At 36.7% G+C, this 27,163-nt stretch overlaps 1 protein-coding gene and 1 long non-coding RNA gene across 3 annotated transcripts; both read right to left on the reverse strand.

The window, feature by feature from the left end:
* LOC147764901 (uncharacterized) lies at positions 1-25,997 on the reverse strand. 2 transcript variants are annotated; one of them, XM_087018064.1, is made up of 9 exons: positions 23,150-25,997; positions 20,880-20,992; positions 10,233-12,294; positions 9,974-10,097; positions 9,707-9,830; positions 8,719-8,840; positions 8,374-8,593; positions 6,710-6,829; positions 1-588 (listed from the first exon to the last, which is right to left on the reverse strand). In XM_087018064.1, exons 3-9 carry the CDS (start codon positions 12,176-12,178, stop codon positions 347-349), a joined length of 2,898 nt encoding a protein of 965 aa, XP_086874190.1. In that variant the 5' UTR covers positions 12,179-12,294; positions 20,880-20,992; positions 23,150-25,997; the 3' UTR covers positions 1-346. The 2 variants fall into 2 exon arrangements, with proteins under 2 accessions (XP_086874190.1, XP_086874196.1); XM_087018070.1 differs by lacking the exons at positions 6,710-6,829; positions 23,150-25,997 and having other exon boundaries at positions 20,880-22,217.
* Positions 1,934-2,822, reverse strand: LOC147764902 (uncharacterized). Its single transcript, XR_015335601.1, has 2 exons — positions 2,640-2,822; positions 1,934-2,404 (listed from the first exon to the last, which is right to left on the reverse strand). It is a non-coding gene; the product is annotated as an uncharacterized LOC147764902 (long non-coding RNA).
* Positions 25,998-27,163: the final 1,166 nt, after the last annotated feature.

Consider the following 27,163-nt stretch of genomic DNA (forward strand, 5'->3'; position numbering starts at 1 on the left):
TTACGCGCCCTCTTTTCATGGTGAAAGCACAGGGTGTGATTTTCTTAAATTACATAATTACAAGGGTCCGTTGTAGTTTCATGTGGTGACACTTAAAAAGCGGGACATACAGTATTTAATGAAATAGACAATGGCGTTACTTTGATGCCATTCCTAACTTGTAAACGCACAAGTATAAAAACTTAAGAATAAGACGTTTTTAGTCTTAGACAAATGCTCTTAACATCTTAACACTAAAGTGTGCGGTACATAAGTCTAAATAAAACTTATTTGGTTCCCGGTCTAATTATACTTTATGCAATCGTAATTCATTCATATCTGATAACTGAACAAGGTGAAACAATTTTCAACGTAACATTCGATCTATCTTGTTTTTAATTGCACTGGCAGTAAGTTTGCCAGGGTATAGGTCTTTGAATACAGCGCTTCCTCTGATTTTGGTGGCGATTTCCTTCAGACCTGGCAGCTTCTTGCGGTCAAAACTCTGAGGAAAGAGGTTTCTCAACTCATTCTCTTCTTCTTCTTCTCTCCAGTTATGCCTCTGCACAGGTTTGCGCTTCTTCCGCCCGCCTCTACTCTCTCCATCTTCTAAAATAGACAAAATGATAATTAACATTCCAAGTCCAAACTGGTTCTATCATTCTTAAGGAAAAAGTTCTCGAACCTGAGAACTAGTTGGGGCTATTCCATGTGAGATACTAGTGAATATATCATATTGATATGTACATGACATTACGGTTATGTGCCATGAATTTCGAACAGTAGAAAATAATTAAATTTGGGAAAAGATCGTTCTGGCCGAAATTCATGAAATGGAGGTGCTCAGAACTTCCGAAAGTTCGAATTTCATGGAAATCTGTCAATTTTGACCGGAAGTTGTCTGTTCGTCGCTAGGCCTTCTGTTATCTTCTCTCGACGATCTATTTAGAGTTACCATAATGTATGATGTGTGAGTGTCGGTAATTGCGACCAAAGGTATACACGTACTTTCACCCGATCACTGTGTATGGCCCATAGATAGAGCGGTACTGTTGTTTAGGGCCGCAAAACAGCATCGTTATCAGTAGTGTCGTTTTTCAAAAGCGATTTTGGCAGCCAGAAACTAGTGTCTTTTTTCAAAAATGATCCTGGCGCTCAGAACGGGAGTGGACGGAGGGAGAGACGGCCGACGATTAGCGTCTGCCACGGCCAGATAACCTTTACTATGGAAGCTTAGTGTTACCGTTGCTCCTTTCCGTGCACTGACACCGAGACGACAGCCGATCAGTGTCTATGGCGCACGTGCAGGTAGCCTTCATCTGCGATAAGTGTCTTCCGCGACCAGGTTCGTTGCCTTTACCGTTAAAGTCGGGCGGAACTTTACGCGCGAATGCGTCCTCATCTCGCCGTTCGCGGGTCGGTGTCTCTGATGCATACGTAGCCTTCCCTGCAGAAGCCGGCCTCAGCACTACGACCTCTCCTCCGCACAGGTAGACTTCGCCACTGCCCGGAATGTGTATTACGGTCTCTCTCCGTCGTGCGCTGCGACCAAGATGACCGCTGATTGTTGTCTGCGATCAAATATACTAGGTTTGGGGGGGGGGGGGGGTGCAGGGCCGTTTTTTTTTTTTTTTTTTTCGCTCAGGCAACCCAATCTTAACTCATTGTCCCCTGCAGTGACTGCTGCACGATCCCCTACAGCCATTAACACCAAATCTGGCCACCACCATGTGGTGGCGCCACTGTCAGCACTCTCCTATATCCCTGAGGAAATTCAATATGGCCTTTTTCTAGGTCTGTTGTTTTGTTTGTTCCAAATTTTCAGGGTTCTTAAGGCATGAAATTGGTATAATATGAAATTCTTTATAACTGGACATATTCAAAATATTGTTATTTATTGAATGGGGAAGATCAAGTCCGAATTATTTGGTCTATAAAAATTGAACAATGAATATAAGTTCAACAACTGTTTATAAATACGGTATATAAAATATACATCATAATACTTCTTTAGATTATATCAACAGGTACAAAAAAAGACAAAATTCTACAAAATATAATTAAAAGATGAGCATCAGATTACAAAAAAGTATATTTATTATCTATATTATGCAGTTGTGATAAGATAAGCATCAACTTAAAAATACTACATGAACCCTGACACCTAGACATGCTTTTAGTTGTTCTTTCCACTTAGAGTCATTGTATGTTGCATATGCATTTATATTTTCCAACAAATTGTTCAGTATTTTATCAGTAAAGAACAGTTTTTAAAGTCTAGTTCGTCTTTGTCACCCGGCAGTTCATGTGTGAATCCAGGTAGTTCACCACAGAAAAGCTCCTTGTCCACCTCCCACAGATCGTTTTCCCACTGACTTCTTCTAAAATCTTCACTAATGCTGCCTAATTCACTTTCAGACTATGTCTGTAAAGTGTTATTCAAAAGAAATATAGCTCAAATTATTGCTGTCAGACTCACTGTCACTAACAAATCCCGAAAATTCAGACCCAGAGCTCTCATGAAAAATACTCTGTATTTCCTCCATATGTAGATTTCCCGCAACCCTCAAAATGTTTACATTTTGTTCTATAGTACTCTCCTTTTGATTGGCCAAAAGAAAAGCAACAACCAATCAGAAAATGAGCTATTTAAAACCTACCTATCAAAGTTTCTTTCTCATGCCGTCATATGAAGTCGCTAGGCAAGGGGCCCGCCATATTGGATGCCGTCATATGACGGCAGTCGGGAATGGGTACTATTAATATTACGACGTCAAATGACGACGCTCGGGATAGAAATAAGAAAACATTGTCGGCAAATGACGGCGGTAGGGGACAATGAGTTAACCAGCAGCAGCAACTGATTTCCTGGCGCATAGTTGCGTCAATGTACGCATTTGAAAAGCGTGTACGTTTTGTCATTGAAACCATCTTCAAACAAACGCGAGAGATAGGTAATCTAGAGTAAACCGAAAAGGCAGTTTTTATATTCGTTCAAGGGACTGGAAGATCGTCAATGGGAGATAGTGAGCGATCTGAGCGCGACAATAAGCCAATTTCCACACTAGTAGTTCATGGGACTTCGTTACTATATTCGTCAGCAAGAGATCGTCAGCGATTCGAGCAAGCATAGAAGCTTGGACTTTTTGTCCATGCTAGAAGGCAATTTTCATGTAGTCAGCAGGATATGGTTTGCTGGTTTGCGACAGGGGCGTAACCAGGCATACGCACGGATACACTGTGCGTATATAATTTTTTGGCCAACCATGATATTATTCTTTATAAATCTAGTGTACTTTTCAAGGAATATCATCGAAAATCCCCTTCGATTATAAGTTAATGTCACCTGAATGTACAAATTCTCTGTATAATTTATATATGCACCATTGTTCTGACACCCTTCTCGTTTGCTTTCACAGAACTGAGGTAAACAATACTAGTTACCATCTGAATTCCGATCTTAATCGTCCATCTAGCTGGAACTTGCTTTACCTCTTAATTAGAGGGTAAAGTGCCCTTCAGCTCACAGGTAGCTTTTGTCTTGAGTGTATCGAACGTGATATTTATCTCAGATAAAAATCTACCTGTGTGTTATTTTCAAAGAGCTGCTCCAGCAGACCTGGGGGCACTAGATAAATCTGATCGTCGGGCTAAACAAGGAGCCAGAGAAACAAAGGAAGATTGATTTTTCCTGCAAAGTTTCAAAGAATTTTGACACGGACTTGATCCAGCTTAACCCTCCAAACTAACGGGGTGGCATGGGCAATTTTTACAAAATTTACAAACAATTAAACTTAGATATATTACAATTTTATCCTTTAATATAATTTTGGGAGGCATGCACCCGCATGTAAGCTGGGTGATGTCAGTAAGCCCCTAGTTAAATAAATATACTCTTATGAGCAAGGCTTTTCCCAGCGAACCGTCCAGCCGTCATTTGGACGGCCGCTGACATCACCGGACGGCCTATATTTTCAAAGACGGCTAGACGGCTTGCGACTTTTTTTAATGACGTCTTGACTTGTCGGGACAGCCGTGGACGTTGTAAGAAATTTTCTTAGAGTAATTTGACGTACCTAGCTTTTATGATGCGTCACAGATGAATGGTACTACTTTGTAGTGTACGCTGATATTCAGTCACGACGAAACTACTTCCTAAAGCTTACAAAACACAATAAAATGTTTCTATGAACTTTAAGATACACATTCCAACCGTATGCAGCAGTGACAAGAGTGACCTTCATGCGGTACAAAACACTAAGCAAACTACAGGCCAATTTGTGAAAGGGGACACCTTCCGGACCTTCATACGCACGGCAACTGACAAAGCTGATTGACAAAAAGGAAAATTTCAAATTTTCAGCGAGAGATCGTTTGCAATCCGAGAGAGACCAGGAGGCAATTTTCATATTTGTTAAAGAGACTTCGTAAGCCAAAGGGCGAGACGAGAACGCAATTTTCGTATCGTCAGCGTCGCAATCCGAGTGAAACGAGAAAGCTCACACTCGTTCAGTGGCTTTCGTTTGCGGCAGATCGTCAGCCGGAGATCGTTCTCGATTGTTTTTAGCCCTTCATCCCTCCCCATTGGAATTTATAATTTTTAAAAATATTTTTCATTTCATTTGTACATTTCAAGGGACTTCATTAGCGGAAGATCGTCAGCGGGAGATCGTGAACGATCTGAGCGAGACAAGAAAGCAATAATGGTAATCTTTATTGCAGCTCTTAATATTGCTCCAGGGCTAGACACTAACTTTTATGAGCACCTGTCCTTCGGACAGGTGGTCATAAATTTGACCTGTCCGATTTTCAAACCAACCTGTCCAACAAAACCAATATTTTTTTTTCTATTCATACCCAGAACTTTGTAAATTAATATGTGTAGTCATACATTTAATGTATTTATTACCAAAATACTCAATCAAATGAGCTGGGAAAATGCACCTTAAAGTGAATTTATTTTCAGATAAAAAGTTGTTTTTTCATACTTGTGAACTCCTGAAGATTAAATCTTGCATATAAGTCTGATTTAACATAGTTCCAATCAGGGCTTCTCCTAGGATTTGGGGTACAGGGTCTACTAATTGTAAATCTGCAATTTGATAACAGATTCACATGAAGTTTAACCACAGCTAAAAAAAACCAAAAAAAAAAAAAAAAAAACCAAAAAAAAAAAAAAAACCTGAGCGGGAAGTGGGGAGGGGGTTCTGTTAAATTAATTTTATTAAAATATTCAAAATTAATGATATTTGAATATAGTTCAATGAAAAGTTAAATAATATTCATTTTATAATACTTAACTTTTATTTATGTTAAGAATTTGACTTCTTTAGGGGTTATCACGTGTTTGATTTTTTTTAAATATATGAATTAAATAATATCAGTATAAAAAGTTCCCCTTCTTTTTATTTAAATTCTCATATTTGTTATTACTACCGTAATTTCTTCCTTACATCAATATCACACTGGTATATGACAGCAATGTTAATTTATCATATTCCAGCACTAATTTTTTTAACTGTAAATAACATAGGTGCTAGAGTCATTAAAGAAAACATCATACAAAATTTCAGGTCATATTTTGGCAAATAAACAACATTTCAACAAGATCATCAGTCCAAAAGATTTCACTTTCTATAGTGAGTAGATAGCATACAACGTATTTGATTGACAGGCAGTATGTTGCCTTGACAACGAACTAGATATAGCCAGTTCATCCAGTTCAATCTGGCTTTGTACCCAGTACAGTACCTGTGTAGTTCCTGTTTTTGGAACGGTCTTTATTACCAAAGCACGTAGATTTTGAACTAAATAATATTTAGTAAAGAACCTGAAATGTGAATAAATTTTGTCTGATGAAGTTCTGGAGGGTGTTCACTTTCATAATTTGGCGGTAAGTTTACTCAGACTTCGTTTTGCGACTGCATGTGTTTTGTGCCAAAAGTAGGTCATTCTATTCAATGCCGTCTAGGAAGAGAATATAAGACGTTAGGATGCAACAAAAAAAAAAAAAGATTTTTTAAAGACTTTTGCTCCAAATTTCTCACAAAACATGACCTGTCCGTCGGACAGCCAACCCTGCAACTTCACCTGTCCGAACTGAATTTTAACCTGTCCCGGACAGGCGGACAGGCGCTAATGTCGAGCCCTGTGCTCTTTTGTTCTGTTACTGAAGTCTCTACTGTTAACAATGCTATTGTGCGCCTCAGCAAAACTACCGATCGCTATCTCACACCGAATACTGCGGTGAAGAAACAACAGCCCGACAGTACAACTCTTAATAGATTCTCCTGTTATCTGAATGAATGGATATGACGATGTTGTTTAGCGTCCTAAACTAACTGCACTGATCGTTATCTTGCACCTTGGGCCGCACACGTAGTACTCAGGTAAAGGTATGCTAGGGCAACATTGCCGACTGTTAGATCTTTATAAGCGCGAGAATAGCCCGGTGGCCGATTTTAAGGTGTACGAAATTCACGAAATCAAGATTGCGCAAAATTGCTTACTGGCCGAAATTCATGGTCCAGAAAAAACTCCAGACGGCCGATTTTAAGATCGTTCGAAATTCAAGAGCCGTTCGAAATTCATGGCACTTTACCGTACTATTATAGAAGCTTAACATGAACTATATAAAAAAGCTAAATTTGGTCTTATGAATCAACCTCTTGGCTTATTCCCTTCCTATTTATTACAGCTTCTGTTCCCTACTATCACAAACAAAACCTACCTTCAAAGTCAAAAACAACAGGTGTAGCAAGTTCATCATCCTCATCATATGGGTGAGGCATAAACTCTGGTTCATCAGCATTAACGTCTTCCTCAGGGGCATCAGACACAGAAACGATGTCTATAAAATAAAACAAACATAAAGCTATGCAGTCACAAATTATATAGTAAAATTTTTTTTTTCATTTAGGCCTAAGAAAAAAAGTTGTTTGTTTCCTGTTACATGGTAAAGAAAAATTAGGGTAGGTCGGTAGGGATAACATTTTATTTTATTTTATTTTTTTACTCTCTCAAATCACAGGGTAGGCTACTTCTTATTTTATTTTATTCAATGTTCCTATGTATCTTATCTGGTATTTGACATATATGAAATAAAACAATATATTATCTCTGCCAAGAAACTAACACACTATGTGATATTTTATAGCTCCAATATTATTGATGAATATTCCAATATGGCATTGCATTGAATACTGTACAGGAATTAATTTGACAAATGACTAGATCTACTTAGTAACACACTGAATTTCCGCCAAACTTTCGTAGTGAATTTCAAATACCATTATAGTTACTATTAAAACAAGAGCTGTCAGAAAGGACAGCAAAGCTCGCGGGGTATATATAAATTTGTTAGCATGTAAATAACTTGAAGTATATAAATACAACTTAAATGATACTCGTAATTCTAGAGATATAACACCTTAACGCAATTTAAAAAACACACAATTCTACAATATTGCAGATGAGTGACTCCCAGCTAATTATTTCAGCTTATATATTTCTCACTTACCATTATATTAAATATAAAAGCAATATTCAGTCAGTACTTACGTGCATACATATTTGTCAAGAGAGAAATAAATACTATTGTAGTCGGAGGATGAAGCAAAGATTATTTAAAATTCTCATTATAAAGTAGCAGTAAAATAAAAAAAAGCTACCGAAAAGGAGGCTATATATGGGGGTCGGTCGGAAGCCAAAACTTTTTTTTTGCTAGTGGCTTTAAAATGTTATGGGTCGGGTACTTTTTCATAGGGATGGTCGGGTAACAGGAAACAAACAATTTTTTTTCTTAGGCCTTATTTCATCATGTTATGTGTTGTGTATAAGTAGGTCAGCTTATGACGTCACCATATCGCGAGAGCATGAGTATCTCGAGAGCGTTAGTTTAGACAGACACTGGGAGTATGAACGGATAGGAGACTGAGTTTTGTTTTGGGACTTTTGAAGGAGAATATATTTTTTTTTTTGGAACCTATTTACCACTGAACCGACACTCATATTTTCTACTGGAACTTGCATTGTAATTACTGTGGGATTTCATCGGACACTTTCACTGAACTTTGAGCCGATTTGTCTCCATTCACTCTCCAGTCGACGGATTCACATCGGACTTTCACACAGGACACTTCAATGCTTTCAGATAGGTTTATTTGTGTATTAAGAATAGCTTATTGTTATTGTCATTAGTTTATTTAGTTTTAATAAAATATTAAAACTTCTTTAAATCTTTTGTCATTGATTTTTGCTGGCATTGGGTACTCTGACCCGTAACATATGATTTAAATTAATTACAAAAATATCAAATACAACTGTATCATAGATAACATTGCAGCAATAATCTGATACATAAGTAAATAGAAATATATTCTATTTGTGTTTTACCTGCAAAACCTGCCTTGTTTAACTTCTCGATGTCTATTGAGTTCATCCCTTGCTTCCAGTAATCTCCAACCTGGTTTGTGTCCTGGAGAAGCAGAAGCTTACTAACATCTAACCGCTCAATAACACTACTATACTGGCGGTAGAAATCACGGTGTACGTCCCATGTATGGCCCATGTGATTTAGTACATGTACCATGTCATTCTTATCCAGAGACAGAACCTGAAAAATATTGATATTCCATTTTCTAAATAAAAGAAATCCAAAACTGCATTCTTAAACCATATTCATTGAGATTCAAGATTCCCCTGAAATAATTAATGATGCGTGACTTTGAAGTAACTTACTTGAGTAATGCAAGCCATGTACTTCTGCAACCTTGTAGCAACGATCAACTCTGGTCTCTCCAGGTTTCCAGCAGCCGTTACTGTGTGCTTAAGTGCATAATACCCTCGAAGTATTGAGCCGTCTATGAAAAGAAAAAAAAAGAAAGAAAATAAGACCATTTTACCTGGTTAACATAATATCTACAAGATAGAAGATTTAACCCGTATCATGAAACAGTCTTGTCACATAAATATAAAGCTTGGCAAGTCATCCCCTCAGTATTATCTTGTTCTAACTACATCCTCCAAACTTATTGAGTTTTTGATGTGTGGAATAGGAAAATGTTCTATCTAAACTTAATTAGACCATTAAAGCTGGTATGGTTTCCCATATAAACAATATTTTTTTCTTATTTGTTCTAAATAGAAGTGAATCAATTTGATAATGGTCTAAGTCCTCATTATAGAGTTGTATTTTGTTATATAAATTATTTGATCAATCTCATCAAAATATTGTTCCCTCAGTATTATCTTTATCTATGTCTTTAAACTGGTCATTTGAGGAAAATGAGTGTCATGAGAAAATGGGAAAACAATATGGTCAATTAGACATAGAACATTATTCAATTTGCATATGGTGATATATCAAGTAGAATTACTCCCAATCTAAACATTTTCAAATATACACAAAAAGGAAAATAGTTTTTAGACATTTAAAACTCTTAAATATATTTTAAAAATGTAAAAACAAAAATTGATAAAAAAATGAGATTATTGAATTTTTAAATTCAATTTTCTCAAAACATTAGTTTCTAGACATAGAACAAGATAATACTGATAGGACTAAGTGTTAGGATAAAAAACAATAAATTCACAGACAGCAACCTCAAAAGTATATGTCTGTTCAATTTTACTACAATAATTTATCTTAAAAAGACAAATACTTCAATCAGGTAGTTGGAATCTATTCATTTAAGAGCTGCTGGTAATACAGAGTAGATCTACTCACTACTGTTGCTCGTAAAGACAAACATGCTCTCCACATGGAACTTCTTTCTGAGCTGTTCGTTTGCGATATATCCCAATGGTTTGATGCAGTCCCGAGGGATAATGAGGGGTACTTTTCGGTCTTTCTATAAAGAAATATGAGGAAGATGAATATGTAGACAGATTTATTTCCATAAGATAAAGATATTAAGTGCTACAAACCTCAAAGAACTAAATCAATATCTATTGAAAATGATTCCAAAAAATATGAATAAGCAAGACCTCTTACTTTTCCTCTAATTTCCACCACTTCTTGGGATGTCACCAATTTCAGTTCGACTTCATTTAAATGTTCTTTGAGGGTTTCGTGTGTTCCTTCAAGCCCCTTCGTCCGGTTAGTGTACTGCTTCATCCTGTAAAATAAGAAAATGGAATTCCAAATAATAGCTCAAAATGAATGATAATGATACACTAAAAAAGAATAACATCACAGACAGAAGTTAACCGGAAAATGAGAGCAACAACCACATTCTTAAAACAGGCCTTACCTAAGTGTTTGAACTTCCCCTGGTCGACGTCTGTTGTAACTTATGAGTCTTGCCAGGACGAGAAGTTGTAACTCCCGGAAATCATCATGAGTCTGTGGTACTTTGAGGTTTTCTGAACTGAGTTCACCCTTCAGATATTCGGCGACCTTCACTATGTCCTCTGGTATAGGTAGTTCAATCTTCGTATTCATCCTTCTCTCCCTAAGGACATGTCGTGCCCGTTTCTTCACGTCTATACACCACTTATCCCTAAACTTATCCATAAATCTCTTGGTAACTTTTCTGTTTTTTTCTCCTCGTTCCTTGTCGTCATCATCAATGGCTATTGATATCTTGGCATGACACATTTTGATTATATCATAAGATAATTTAATTGCGTTGCTTGGAGCCTGTAAGTCCTCTTCATCATCATCACAATCTTCCACATTTCCACACACTTCGAAGGCGGCTGTAACAAAGTTCTTGTACTGCAATGGGTGTATAGCATCAAAGAAGGATAGATTTTTCTGCAGCTCATCAGTTTCTTGCAGTTTTCTCAGTTCAATGAGGAGTCTAGCAAGCAACCTCATTACCGAACTGGCGTAGTACCGCCTCATTGCTTTGTTTCCTATGTTGCGGTCCAAGCAACCATTCCCCATCTGAACAATTAGGGGGTCCGTTTTAGCAACTCTTGCGATCTCATCATTCTTCAAAATTGTATACACTTCGTTCACTAGGTTAACCGACGCTTTAAGATCTATCCTACCAGCAAGAATATCAGACTGGAGTAGTACCTCTGAAGTCGATTCCTTAGGGTTATCAGAATTGTGACACACACAGGTTTTACGATGCCTGTAGAGAAGTTGCTTTCTCATCCATACCTTGCAGTGTGGACAAGGACCGTAGTCCTTGACACTCCATTCCTTACCTTCACCAGAGGACGGCCTCCTGCCTGGTATGAACATTCCATTTTCTTTTTTGATCGTTTTTAGGTTGTGTTTGTGGTTGCCACGGTAACGAATGATGTCAATCTTTTTGGATCTTTCTGTTGATCTAGACGGAAGTTTTAGTATTTCTTGAACTTCTTCCTCATCAGCATGTAAATGTAGGTGTTGTTCAAAGTTAACAAAGACTTTGTAACAGTAAGGACACACATTCAACTTGTTGTAAACGCGTTCATTTTTCTTTACATCACCCTTCTTGGAGGTAATGTCTTTTATAACAGGTACTACATAGATACCCACTATTTCACTAGCGAAAAACTTCTCTGGGATTTTACTTTCATCAAATTCAATATCAGCTGGCTCCTGAGAACTGAACTCGTCAGGGAGATCACAGGATTTCCTGGAATTTCCACTGTATTTCATCTTTTTCTCCGGAATTTCATCATTATCATCACTATCAGCTGACTCCTTTTCAGGATCAAAATCAGGATCTCCATCACTATCACTATCACTGTCCGTAAAGCTTATGTCAATGATTTGGGAGGGAGTGGGGTGTTCGTTCTCTGTCTGCATGTTGACATCATCTCCTTTTTGCTCTGTATCACTGCTCATGACATCTTGGGGAGGGGACGGTGTAATGAGAATGTGGTTTTGGTCGCTCTGCTGTGCGGTGCCATGTCTGATGTTGGTGGGGTGTTCATTCTCTGTCTGCATGCTGACATCATCTCCTTTCTGCCCTGCGTCCCTGCTCATGCCATCTTGGGGAGGGGGTTGTGTAATGAGGCTGCGGTTCTGGTCGCTCTGCTGTGTGGTGCCATGTCCGATGCTGGTGGGCTGTTCATTTTCTGTCTGCATGCTGTCATCATCTCTGTTCCCCAAGACACCATGGGGTGGTGTAATGAGGCTGCAGCCTTGCTTGCTGATCTGTGTGGCATCATGTCTGATGGAGTGTTCGTTCTCTGTCTGCATGTCAACATCTACGTTCTGCTCTGCGTTTCCATTTTGCCCTACGTCACCGCTCATGCTGTCAGGGGAAGGAGGTGGTGCAATGAAGCTGTGGTCTTGCTCGCTTTGCTGCAAGGCATCCTGAACATCTGCCTCGAAGGCCTTCAGTGTTGAGGGCTTCTTTTTCCATTTTTCTAAAAAAAAAAGAACAAAAAATATGCATGAATTGTTGCTGGGCTATTCACCAGTGTTCACTAGAATAGATGTATACAATTGTTTCTATACCAAAACACCACTTACAAATTGTGTAACTTTAGTAAAATCAAGCAGGGCAAAGTCTGATGTTTATAAAAAGTAGGATAGAGGGGTACAGCTACAGGATTAATTTCGAAGACACTTTAATAGCCTTGGTTTATAATCCTTATGGTAGTTAAACGACTATTATCGGTGCGTTAATTATAGGGAATTAAACCTTAAGCCGTTGGGACCCAGCAGCGATAAATACTACTCTAACTCGGCCTAAATTTACTCAGCTCGCTTTTAGCCACCCACTGTGAGCAGGACACCATCATCAATAGAAAAGTACTCCTGCACTTTCATTTAGATAAACAGGGTGATAAACCCGATGGGGTGAAAATACCGGCCTTTGTTAGTCAGAACAATAGCAGCCCTCGGATCGCGTCGCGTATTTCTCTAATTAAATGCTCTCAAATTGCCTTATACTGTTGAATAACCACGAAGAAAAAATAATAACTGAAAGTCCTTGAATAATCCCACCTTTTATAATACTTTTTTTTACATTTCAAATGACGAACATTTTGCTGTTGCGAAACACGCTAGTAAAAATCGCGCGCTATCTTTCCCGACTTGCGTTTATTCAATTTGATGCACTATAAAATTAAGAAATTTAAAAGTTATAATTATATCATTATCAAGGTATTTTATTTCAATTTAAAAAAAATAAATAGTGTATGTATCACAGCTGCATAAATTTTCATCATTATTCTAGTTCTAGTCGTACACCTTGATACACCGCAGTAGGGTTATAAGATTGCAGTCATTTTAATTATTCGTATGACAAACAAACTGCCAAATTATGAAAGGGGACACCTTCAGGACCTCCATACATAAGGCACCTGGCAAAGCTGATAGACAAAAAGGCAATTTTCAAATTTTCAGCGCGAGATCGTTTGCAATCCGAGAGAGACGAAGAGGCAATTTTCATATCTGCTAAAAAGACTTCGTTAGCCCAGGGAATTATATCCGATAAAATTGCCTGGTAAGCCAAAGAGCAAGACGAGAACGCAAGTTTCGTATCGTCAGCGGGAGATCGTTCGCAATCCGAGTGAAACGATAATGCAATTCTCATATCCGTTCAAAAGCTTCTGTTTGCGGAAGATCGTCAGCCGGAGATCGTTCTCGATCTAAGCGAGACGAAGAGGCAATTTTCATATTCATTCATGGGAATTGGTTCGCAAAAGAGTGTCAGCGGCAGATCGTTATCGATTGTTATTAACCCTCCATTCCCATTGATATTTATTATTTTATAAAATATTTTTCCACTTCATCACACTCCTACCCCATTTGGACAGCCTGTATCCCAATCCTAGAAAAAAGGCTTGGTTCTGGGTGAAATGATGTAATGGAACTTAATTGAATAGCCGCAATATATTTAATTTTATCTGATGATTTTATTACTGGTGAAAACTTAGCTATGATATTTGGCGAATTAAATTTATTTTAAATTTACATTTAACCGTACCTGGGAATTTTGAAAATCTGTGCTTAGAATTCTAAAAGGTCAGGTTACGCCCCTGATCCTTAACCTACCCCTCGCTGGTTAATTACTAGTTTACTTAACATCACAAAACGCAGTAGATCACTTTCCTGAAACCGCACTAATACGTGTATCAACAGATTTGCTCGCGGGTTTATGTAAAGGGTGGTTGATTTTAACTTGTGTATAGGCAGAGCTTAGGTTTTGCGTAGCTCGTGAAGTTTATATGCACTTTTTCTCAAAAATGTTTTAACATGTCCTGCCCCACCAGTCAGCTTTTGTTCATTACATCCGGGATATAGCGGTTTTGTTCATGTCTCTTAAATATATGAGTCGTCGTAGAAACTTCCAACACTTTACTTGCTTCATGAAATTCTGCCCTTCCATATCAAAGTCGAACATTCTGCGTGTGTTGCTAGACTTTGTTTTGATTATTTTTAGCGACACAAGTTGCCCTTACGCGTTAACAAGAGTTGCAGCTCTTTGTTAGTAACGAGCTAATTGCACTCTAAACCTACCCCTGGCTGGTTAATTACTAGTTTAGTAAACAGTACAAAATGCAGTACAAAACGAAGATCACTTTCCTAAAACAGAAAAAAAAATTCTGTATCAGTTCATATATGCTGTCTCATTCATCTTCACTACACAAATATGAGCGGTACATGTAGCTGTCGTGTGTACTGGGTAAGGGGGTGGCAGTGAAACATTTGTTATAAATATAGACACAAATAATGTTCGCATCCTTCACCCCCTGGTAAATAATTTAAAAAGTGGGTGAAAGATATGTATTGTAGGGTGGCGTTCCGTATTTGTTTTTATTATCTTATCATTTTCTTTTGTGTGAACGTTCTTTGTCATGAAGTGCGTTGAGTCAGATGGTTTTATCCCCCGAAAAGCTGAACGATTCACTGTCCATCTCATGCGTGTGACAGTTGCTTCTTATATATATTTGTTTTAATTTTGTTCGCAATGTATGTATATTATTTGGTATACGTTGCGGTGTACAGAATGTGGTCACAGACATAAATATTTGCATCGTGATAGACTGGGCATCGAGATCTAGGTGGAGAAGGCAAATTAGGTTTATAACGAAGTTTATGGCCACAGTAATTAGTGGTCGATTTCTCACCTCATTCTCTTCAACCAGAGGTACAATGTAGTTACAGATAACCATCGCCTGTCTTTATTTCAGGGACATTAGTGCTGGCTCATGACAGCATTGATAGTTTCCTACTCTTTTGTCACTTCCTCTTCCATTGTCTGTTGAGGTATGTCCGATGAATACCGATAAGGACAGAGATATCAGCACGCATATAACAATACTGCTGGAAGGCTCAAAATTATCACAGTTTATGTAATTTTATTTCAAAGATCAACTTAAAGATTGAAAGCACTCACTACCAACACTCGAAATTTGTACAAATACTTTTTTCGAAATGAACGTTCTCAAACGGAATGTTGAGATGTTGGTATGTGCTTTGTAGGCTGTTGATTGAGATCGGGTTCAGCCCCGTCGTAAGAAAAAATATGTTATAGTGATCCAAAACTATGCGATATTATACTCATTTTTGCTTTATTATTATTTAAGATATATTATAATAACATCTGTAGGTGAAACAAGAATGTAGTGATGAAAAAAAAGTAGGAGGGAAAACCAGAGGACTAGCAGACTCCTTATATAAAATAATGACAGGGAGAAAACCTGATGTGAGAGTGGCCTTTGTCTTCTGTCTTTCTTTCAAATTTTACTGCACTGCAGATACCAATGTTTCTAACTTTTTTGTTGAAGAATGCTGATACTGGTACGTGTTACTTTGGAACGCTTGGCCCACGTAGCATCCTAGGGGTATTTAAGTTTTCACTGAGACAGGAAAAAAAAAACAGAAGAAAAAATTGCTGAAGTGTTTCCTTTTATTTATACTGATGAATCTGTTATCTGTTTGCCAAAAAGCATTTTTGGTTTGACCACATTCTCTATTGTGTCTGTCTGAAGAGAAAAAAGGAAACAGGGTATATATTAGAAGCGTTTTACTTGGGAGGGGGGGTCTACATATTCAATATACAATGTGTATGCGTACATGAAGAACAATTGCATTATTTTAAAGAAGGTTTAATTACGTTTTGTTTACATTAATACAAACGCTGGATAATTTTTACAGAAAGTTAATTGTCCTTAAAACGTCCTATATTTTATCAAATTTTCAGCAAGCAATAATCTGTAAAATGAAGCAAATAAAAACAAACAATTTAAACACTGAAAATTCTTATGAAAATCAGGCTATTTAAGGGCCCTTTTATTACTTTATATGAAAAACGGACCTATTTAAAACAACAACTTTTACCATCAAGCAAATGTTGATAACAAAATAATACTATTCATTGCATGCAGTGAATATGTTAGTTCGAACGTTAGTTTGATCTTTTTTTCCACAATTTAAAAGTTTAACTGTTTTAAAGTTTTAACTTGTTACTTAAAAGTCTAATTTAGTTTAATAGTCTAACCGAACAAATGTTGATTCCATGCAATTAATGGTTATAAAATTTAAGTTGACTTTTAGATGAAACATTAAAACAAAAATAGTGAGCAACATGGCAACATAAAAACGACCGCAAACAAACCAATAAATTAACACTGTGGTCGGATAACGCATGTACATGTGCCTACATCGTCTGAATTACCTTTGTTACCGTACTTGTAACCTGGAATTCAATGGGGAATACCCGCTTTAAGGGTCTGCCGCTAGATGGCGTGGGGGTGAAAGCAGTCCTTCTTAAATCTCGCAGAATCTCGCTCACAGCTTTACACCAGAGTTTAACATGGAGCGTGTGCACGCGCCGCTGACAGTGAACCAAGTCAAACGCAATTTACTTGAATGTGGTGCCATAACATCTGGATGAAAATGTGAATTGACTAAAAGGTATGTGTTTTCTTTTCATTTAGTGCTTGAAAAACACGAATGCTAACTATTTTCCTTGAAAAAAAATCGAACATTAGTCGAGGTGTGTGTGTCAAATCTGACATGTTATGTACATGTAGACTACTGTAGGTACGAGTAGGCCTACGCTCATATTTTGTTTTAGTAGCACGAAAGACGAAGATTTTTTATACTTAGTAAATGTACTTATTTTTTTCTTTATAAGGTTACCCAAAGAAGGCCCATATATTGGGGGCAAAGCCTGAAACTGTCGATTTCAGGACCCCAGGACAGCCAACTTCAAGAGCAGGATAAAATGATTACTTCAGGAATCTTACCCGTCACTTCACATCAGTGGCAAAGATTGATGTAGCCACCAGTTATGCCTACCCTAAAGCTGACTTACAGGCGGCTGTGATGGACAACAACTATTGCCAAGTGCCATGAAAACAATAATGCATGGATAGAGGGAATGATGTAAGTGAAAACAGAGGTCTAATATTAAGAATCAGGCCCAAATATGAGAAAGAATTATCAAACTAGGTGATGTGTGACATCATAGAAATATAAAATTGTATCTTAACTATTTAATGCTGTAACCATTTACCATGCTTTAATGGGATATGACTATTTCAGGTTGAGGAACAAACAGCAAAGGACACTGAGCATAGCAAGTTATAACAAGGAAAGAGCGCAATCTGACACAAGGAGAGACAATGGCGGATCACTGCTTCCAGATTTGGAGAGATAATGTCAGCTACAGAGAAGAAGTATATGAACAAACTGTATGAATAATTGTTGTGTCCAAAACCATTGCAGACACATGACAGTTGGACCCGGACCTGATTTCCCCTTTTTGGAATGTGTATCTTGTGCACGAATCTGGGCCTAAAGAAAACCCGCGAATACTATACTAAGTTAGAAGGCCAGATGTTCATTACAAATCGCCCATTCTGCTATTTTGTTGTGTTTACATTCAAAGATCTGTTTGTGGGGTTGATTCATTCTGACGCTGGATATTTTTCTACATGTATTTTGCCCAGGATAACTTTTTTTAATGAAAAACACTATAGGAAGTATGTGTCAACCAGTTTATAGAAAGTACCCCTGTATGAGATGGTTTTAGCTGCAATCATAATTTTGAAGTGCAATTTTAAAAAATGTTTTCACTAAAATGAAATAATTTGGTGGTGCTATATTCTTTACAAAAAGTACTTATGTGTTTATGCTGTTTTTAATAATATTTAACTGTAATGAAAAAAAACCTATGATGCTATTTTGTAAAGTATTTTAGTGGGATGAAATAAATTGCTAGTTGTATTTACAGCAAATAATTTGGTTTTTCTGCTTTTTAAAGAATTTTCAAAGTGATGACATAATGTGGTGGTTCTATTCAAGTAAAATAATTCATAAGTACTATTTTGTAAAAAGGAACAAAAAACTGTGTTAATTTGTAAAATGTTTGCTTTCTTTAATTTTTATTTCTTAAACTGTTACAAAAAGTTTTCCATGCCTACAGTAATCCATTGGCTGAGAAATTGCAGCTATATATTCAGGAAAGTTATAGCACAAATAAATTATCTAAGTATTACATGGTTTCATGGTTTTTACTATGGACTGAATAATTATTTTGTTTAAATAAAATATTTGGTTTTGCTGCTTTTTAATGAATTTTCAGAGCGATGAAATAATATGGTGTTTCTACACAAGTAAAACAATTCACAAGTGCTATTTCGTAAAAAAAGAACAAAAACTGTTCATTTATAAAATGTTTTCTTTCTTTAAATTTTATTTCTTAAACTGTTACAAAAAGATTTCCAAACATGCATTATTCCATTGGCTGAGAAATTGCATCTATACATGAACAAATAAATTATCTAACTATAACTAGTTTTATGATTCTTACGAGGTAGTGAATAATGATTTTAAATAAAAATTATTATTTAATTAACATTACCGGTCATGCTCAATACATCAATAAAAAAGGATATTACTTAATAACACAACCTTATGCGGGTAGTAGGCTACCGGGACTTATATATATTTACTGACAACTCTTCTGAAATTACGGACATAAGAAAACACACTTTGATAAATCATACTTCCTAGGGGCACTTTCTTGCTATGGAGCTCTCTTTCCAAAACTTTATAAGTTTTGCCAAGATCAATTAACCTTTTTACGTGTATTCTTTTTGAGGCAACTCGTCTATCTTTAGGGGCCTAATTACTGTTCCTGGGTCAAGTTGTAACTGACCCTTTAACATGGAAGGTGTGTTGACATGGGCAACCCTTTACTTCAAACGAAGCCCTGAATCCTCAAGAAAATTATGCCCACCTTGCCGACTTTGACATTCAGGTACACAACAATACTGAGGCATGTTTATTAAGGCCAGTACCACAGTCCAACGTATACAATATCCAACATGGCGACCTAGGAAGGACTGAATTCACACTAGCGACACCTGGCGCCAAGCGGGCTGGTATTCCTCATTGGATATAAAAGTGTAAAGTAAACAAAAAGGTTACTGAGGTGCATAAGCACTTTTAACAGTTCTATCTAAAAGCTATAACGACTTTGTCGCAATGTAGTTAGCGCGTTCGATATATTGTTGCTTGCACATGTAAAAAATGGCGCCAATGAAATATCAGCCGCGTGCTTAAAGTCGACTCGACGCGGAATGTAGTTATTGTTTTGAAAATAAAGTTTCTGTGAATGGTGGCCTGAAAAGATGTTTACAGTGTAATATGAAGTTTTAAAGAACATATTAAACCGCGGCAGCATTAGTATATTCATATCAAGCAGACTCTGTGCATATACGCGAGTCATGCCCTGCAATGTGAGGGTCGCGCTGTCGACGTCCGGTAAACTGTTCAGGTAAAATTTAAGTAATGCTCGGCAAATCCATAGTGAAATAAGTCAATCAAGTTGTCTAGCGAGATATATGATGCAAGCACGTTCCACAAGGTTATAATTAACTGAAGCGATCTTAATAGCTGATTCAACGAGCCACACGTCGTTTACCGGATTACATAACAGGCAAAGATAAAGTGGTGTTGGCGTCCCGCTGCGGCTTCAACAGCTTATTTTGACAAGGCTCGCGCTACGTGCTGGCTTGAGAAAAACATCATTGTTAAACCTTAGTGTCGATGCGTTAATTACTTATGGTCTCATTGTCTTCTTCCCACGGCGACCATTCATAAAAAGGGGGCGTAGTTAGGTATTAGACGAATTTTTCAATCACCCAACGCGTTAGTGGTGCGTTGTCCTCTGACATAATCCGTTACCTGTATACCCGATAAGGGGGTGCACCTATGAATAAATGGTAATTTCTTTTTTTTTTTTTTTTTTGCTAACAGCAATACAGGAACCTGAAACTTTAAAAATCAACAACAACTCTGAAATTAGGCAGCAACAACAAACAGAATAAGACCATGACTAAGAACATTTGCTTCCCTTTATATTTCTCATTTTATTTGGATTGATTATTCTTAAACCCAGAGGAGTCCTCCAAATTTTTTTCTGCTTTCACTGTAAATGGGGTCAATTTTATTTCAAAGGAAAGATTTTATATTTCTATGGATGTGGTACTATAGGAAGCAAGCTATCTTTGTCTAACAGCAAAATTTGCAACAAGTAACAATTCACTCAGAAATTCAACTACAAAAACATAAAAGGCTAGGTCTCAGAACATTTGCTTCCCTTCATATTTTCCATTATATTTGAATTGATTTTATAGTAATTATCAATAATCATTTATACATGGCGTACTTTAGGAAGCAAATAATCTTGGCCTAACTTCAAAATTTGGGAAAAATCAACAATAACTCTTAAAATTAACAATTACATACTTCTACCCAATGACACATAATGATCAAATTTTGCCTCAAAATCCTCCACTTCCCTTGGTTGTATGCTGTACAAAAAACCATCCAAAATAATTTAAAACTTTATCATTTACCTAAACAATACAATCAACTAATAATTAGACAAATTCATATGATAATGGTACTTTCAAAAGGTCTCAGATCACAACTATTTAGGCTCTTTGTTTCCAATTTATTTCAGTAATAAATGGTATTTACTTACGTCATGTTGTCTGATTTCACATAAAACTTGCCATCTGCCATCCTGAAGACCGGCCATTTTATGGTTTTGGGTAGGGTAGGCACGCTCGCCCAAAATACCTTGTTTTTCGGCATCTGGAAAAGAAATGGGGTAGGGCTTAGCACAAGTGACTGAAGACAGGTGACAATGGTTTTCTAGCCTTGGTGCTTTGAGTCAAATGTGAAGTCATTGATCTCATCCACCATCAAAAGCAAACCCTGGCACTGAATTGATATCACAAGAACTGTTGATGTACATATGAATTAAAATAATATTTGGTGATTTTTGTATACTTCAAGGTCCAGGATAATCTCTTTACGAATGAAAGTTTTATTCGAACAGACATATACTTCTGAGGTTGCTGTCTGTATATTTATGAGGTTTTTATCCTAACAATTGTAAGGCTTTATATGTGGCTGGGGATCAATCTTTTCAATTTCATTATCAAACATTCATTGGAACAGACATATATTTCTAAGGTTGCTGTCTGTATATTTATGAGGTTTCTATCCTAACAATTGTAAGGCTTTATATGTGGCTGGAGATCAATCTTTTCAGTTTCATTAACTAACTTTCATTGGAACAGACATATACTTTTGAGGTTGTTGTCTGTATATTTATGAGGTTTCTATCCTAACAATTGTAAGGCTTTACAGTATATGTGGCTGGAGATCAATCTTTTAAATTTCATTACCAAACTTTCATTCGAACAGACATATACTTCTGAGGTTGCTGTCTGTATATTTATGAGGTTTCTATCCTAACAATTGTAAGGCTTTATATGTGGCTGGAGATCAATCTTTTCAATTTCATTACCAAACTTTCATTAGAACAGACATACTTCTGAGGTTGCTGTCTGTATATTTATGAGGTTTCTATCCTAACAATTGTAAGGCTTTATATGTGGCTGGGGATCAATCTTTTCAGTTTCATTACCAAACTTTTATTCGAACAGACATATACTTCTAAGGTTGCTGTCTGTATATTTATGAGGTTTCTATCTTGGTCAAAAAAAATGGTCACTTTGTCAAAAAAAGTGGGCCATTTCTAAAAAAATGTGTGCCGTGAATTGTTTAGAGAAAATTTATTATATTTTAATATTTTTATATGATTAAAAACAATGAAAAAAGGCTTGATGCTACTACTATAAAGTCCTAAATAATTGTAGTGTGTGGAAAATCTTCCATAATTAACAGTTGTACTGTCCTAAAAAATGTACTTAATAATGGAAAATCTTTCAGAATTAATAATTGCACTATGCTGAATAATTGCACTGCATGTAAAAGATTGACAATTCCCATTTTTAATGGACCTTTTTCCAGCAAAGGTCCCCCCCCCCCCCCCCCCCAAGATCCCTGGAAATATTCCAGGTCTTTTTTCATAAAGGGACCTTTTACCTATCAGAGAGGAACATATTTACGACAATTTGTAAAAAGGGGAATTTCCTTTGTTTTAAAAAGTTAACTAGAACAGTAATGAAAATCAAATAAAAGCAAGAAACATTAATATTATCATATAATATCAATATATTACAGTATTCTCAAGCTATGGGAACTTGCTTTAACACACAGATCAAGTAACATCTACCAAATAATTAAGATAGAATGTGGGAATTCATCAAGGATGAGAAAATTTTTGTTAAATGGGGGAAATCTAACTTATCTTATGAGGAGGAAGGGACCTTATAACCGCCCTAGTTTGTTAAAGAAAAAAGCCCTTTATATATATATATATATATATATATATATATATATATATATATATATATATATATATATATATATATATATATAACGGGAAAACTACCAGCCCTATGTCAGCACCTTAATTTAAACAAGTTGAAGTCAGCATTGTTAACCGACCAAATAAATTGTTATTAGTTTTGAGGACAAAACTAGGTCGATGAAAATTCCTTTGACAGCTGATTTATGAACGCTCATTTACTACTGTACAGTAAAAACCTCCCAAGTCGGAATCCTAAAATGCATGGATGCAGATATTACCTAACGATATAATTCTTTCGGATGAAATAAACACAGAAATGCAGTAACTATGCATAAACAAAACCACGTGTTCCGAGATCGATTGTAATATTTTTCTCGCCAACATATCGCATTCAAACAAGGCTTATCCGTTATTATATAACTAGATCTAATATGTAATTATCTATAGAAATACTTGATAAAAATCTTATTGAAACATAAGTGTAAAACATCTTATTTATGGGGCTAAATGATATCCATTGGACTCACCTTACTGTAAATCGTCTGCTCGTCGTCACTTCTCGGTCTTCAGCAACAGGTGGCAATCGGACGGTGCCTGCGCAGTCCCCAGTTCAATATGTTTGCCGGTGTATCGCGACCATATATGGCGTCTATTTACCACGCATGCGCAAACGAGCCTCTGCTCGTCTAATAAGTGAGCTGCGATTGGTTGGTGTGACCGCTAATCGACCATTCACAGCTCGCCTTGTTTCTGAGGCGCGAAACCTCACAATTTTTTAACAGAAAAGGAAGTACTTGAATGTTGCCATTTTCATGGGACTTTTGAAAACGGACAGACAGCACTGTCCGAAAATCTTGTGAGGTTGGATTTAAAAACGAATTTTGTGAGGCTTTTAGGGGGAGATATGGCTTTTTAACTTTGGGCACTTGTGGGAAAACCTCACAAGTCGGTTACAACCGCACAAGTACCTCCTGTACCAGTCAGAAACCTTACAAATACCCTCTGGTAAGGCCAGACGAACAGACAGATAGACAGACAGACAAACAAACAAACAAACAAAGAGACAGACAGACAGATAAACAAGCAAACAGACAGAGAGACAGATAAATAAACAAACAAACAGACAGACAAACAAACAAATAAACAAACAAACAATCAGACAAACAAACAAACAAACAAACTCCTCACGTCGCTCCTCACGTCGATGGTAACTGTCAGCCTGATTTCATACTACTCGCGTATCTAGACTACAACAGTGAACTGAAATTACAAATGAAAGGAAAAACTGATAACAAATGAAAGTCATAGGATAGACATAAATATGAACATTTCAACTTAATACAAATAATATAATTAAGGATTTACATAGAAACAAATACATTAAAAACTACAAAGTATGTACATAATAATGCTGCCTCCACGTATTCGCTTATTATTACGGGCTGTTTGGAACTGCGTGAAATTTAGCTAAAAATCAAATTTAGAAGCAGGCTAGAAATACTGACACTGTTGTAAACTTTTAGGTTGGGTAACGAGTGAATACTAACTTCCAGATTCATGGTCAAAATATTTACCTGTAAGTCGCCATGAGGAAATCAAACGCTGACAACAATAACCAGCTTCAATCATTTAATGTTCACTAGTCACATGCTCAGGTACATTAATTCTGACGATATATGGGGAATCCCTCTTTAGTATCAAACCAAGACAATGGCTTCGTTAACTTTCATATCAATGGCTTCTTAATCAGAATAGTCAACAAGCCCACTCTTTCACTCTACATGAAATATTGTAGAATGGCTTTAAAAACTTGTAACAGCTGAAATGATTGAGTTAGGTTGCTCATTCTGAGCCATCTCCATGATGTCTTCTGGAAGAGGCTCATGTGTTGTGCTTTCTGAAGACTGACATTGGTCTGTGATCACATGATCTGCAAATTCACCCACTGCGGCTTACGAATCATGTATTTCAGTCTTATAGATAAGTGTCCCTCTTCCTCTAGGTCAGTGACCACAAAGGCAACCATATCTATAGCCCTCTGTCGTAGAAGTTGATAGATACGGTAAATACTTAAAAACTTTGTTACTTAAAAATTAATTAATATTTTAAATTGTGTAAATCCGATAAATTTTTCATAATTACGTTTCTCCAACTCCTGGGTATGACGAAATTTTCAAAAAATCTGACCTTCGGGCTCTTATCCTTATCATCTTTTATCCTTGTTTCTCATACATTGTTGGATATTTATCACTACTTCCAAAGTCACATTCTGGTGGTAAATAATAATCTATTTCCTTTTAATAACTTGCCCAAAAAGTGAGTTGAGAATTGTTTTTTCGGTTAGGAACATACCCTCAGATAGAGGATGGGGGTCAAGATGAGCCTAATTGCAACCTCACATGATAAACTGGCATATTTAACATTACGCTCTTAAATAACAATGTTTGTTGCATGCAGGGTTTTCCCGCAGCACAATAAATATGGCAACAATGTGATTGCCATTTTTAAACCTTAAGTAATATGAGGCTGTACATTTAATAATCATACACATCCAGATTTAATTGGGCTTTAACAAACCAGTATTATTCTTCCTGAAATCTTTTTAAATTCTTCCTGACTGTAGCACCTAGCCCTTGCTAGCAGAGTTTTGGAGCTTCTGTGAAAATTTCAAAACAGTCAATTATACATATCAATCTTGGAAATTTCCCTTCGAACACTGGCGGAACCGTAGTAAAAGTATTCTCTCTGTTTTGAGGTTGTATCATCCAATCCAAGTTTGCATTTAGAACATCAATGGTTTTCCAGAAATGGTCAGTGATTGTCCATTTTGGCAAACATGTCAAATGCACCATTAAATCAAAAGAGGTATTGTACCTAAACCTCACCAATGTTAAGAACACTTCTTTCAAGGGCAGTCTAGACTGCAGGTATTCTGATTTACAAAAATGAGCCCAAGAAATACCAGTCATCATGATGCACAGTTCATCATTATCTTCAAACAGAGGAGGATGATAAAAGGCTAGACTGAACATTCTTTTCAGCTCTCTGCAAGGCTTCATCCCTCTCTTACTTCAATGCCACCATATCCTTGATAAACATAACATCTGGTGGGTTTAGTGGATGGGAAAGTGGAGTTGTGCCCACTAGAATGAAAATGAGGACAGCTTAATTGTCATAATGAAAACAAAGAACAGCCGAACCATGAGAAGCATTTAATTCAATTAAACTATAAAATATTCAGGATATAAGAATACAATGAATGGAAGTTAAATGGCCAGTTTTGGCATTTCATTTCATATTCCATTCCTACCTACGAATATGTTGAATAAATATGTGTCAAAGAAATACACAGAGACTATTGCACCTACCAGTAAACATCATCATACCTTACTCCTGGTAGACTTTCTTGTACCTGTTACCTGCACTATCTGAATGTCCAATATCCAAAATTTTCAAGTTTTCACCGTACAACTTTTTTCAAATTTTCTTCTTCAAACTCCAGTAGATCAATGTCTCCTTTTGTCATCAAGCAACCCGGGAGCAACTTTCTTCATGTCAAATGCTAGTTTTGGTTTCCCTTGTGCAAGTAGCCACCTGCAATGCCAATTCTTGCAATATCCTGGTAAGATCTGGTCTGGCCAGAAAATGCCTCTAGGCTGGTAGCTGCATAGCCAATTTGTGGCAGGTATTGCCAATGTCAGGTCAGATTGTGCTGGGTCCAGAACTGCCGCCTCTGCCTTTCCCTTAAAATTACTCCACTTGCTCTCCAGCCTGACCTAAGTCTGATGGGTGCAATTTCAAGTTTTGTCAGGAATAGTCTCCAAAAGGTCTCTGTTTTGTCCGAATATCCCCTTTGGCACTTCAAATTAAACAGCTGGCAAGTTTCCATAAAAATGAGCTCCAACATGCTGTTTCTTATATCTTCTGTCATATTGAAAGTATTTTGAGGTCGATACTAAAGCTTGCCAGATTGGTAGTGCTAGGTATCACTGTGGTGGTTAATTTGTGGGTTGAGTTTGTTGAAGGCCTCAGTGCCAAAAGATCTGCAGGTATTGTTAGTAAACAGCAATTCCCATTTATGAGGCTTGTTACTGTACTCTTTGTACTGTATGGACAGGCTTAGAGTTGAAAACAAAGATGTAATGAGTAGTTAGAGAAGAATAGAAGAATTAAGTCATGAGGATTTCAAGTTTTGTTTTCATTTACTTGATAGGTATTAGGGGGAGGCGGTTTATTAATTTATTATTGAAATAAACTTACAATTGCAAAGACAAATATTTTGGACCATAAATTATTATCATTGTTAGCTTTTTAATTTTGAGAAATTGTACAGATATAAGAATGAGTACCTGTGAGCGCAGAAATGAATTGAATTAATAATATTATTAGCACACTTATGTACTTAGAGTCATTTAATGCACAGAAAAGTAGTCATATACCGGTAGGTTCAGATAGTTGAAATAATTATTTTGTGATGAGTTTGTGTTTGGTGTTTTAAATGCAGGTAATATTTATGTTATTCTCTCAATTTTCAGGTGCCT

The sequence above is a fragment of the Lingula anatina genome, chromosome 1 (genome assembly GCF_051362555.1).
Source record: "Lingula anatina isolate TDL-2025a chromosome 1, LinAna3.0, whole genome shotgun sequence".
NCBI lineage: Eukaryota > Metazoa > Brachiopoda > Lingulata > Lingulida > Lingulidae > Lingula > Lingula anatina.

Coding starts and splice junctions, on each gene's coding strand:
- LOC147764901 (XM_087018064.1), bottom strand. CDS start 12,178: ATGAGCGGTGACGTAGGGCAAAATGGAAACGCAGAGCAGAACGTAGAT. Junction 9,831..9,973: donor TGGTGGAAATTAGAGGAAAA/GTAAGAGGTCTT, acceptor ATTTCTTTATAG/AAAGACCGAAAAGTACCCCT. Junction 8,594..8,718: donor ACATGGCTTGCATTACTCAA/GTAAGTTACTTC, acceptor AATATTTTTCAG/GTTCTGTCTCTGGATAAGAA.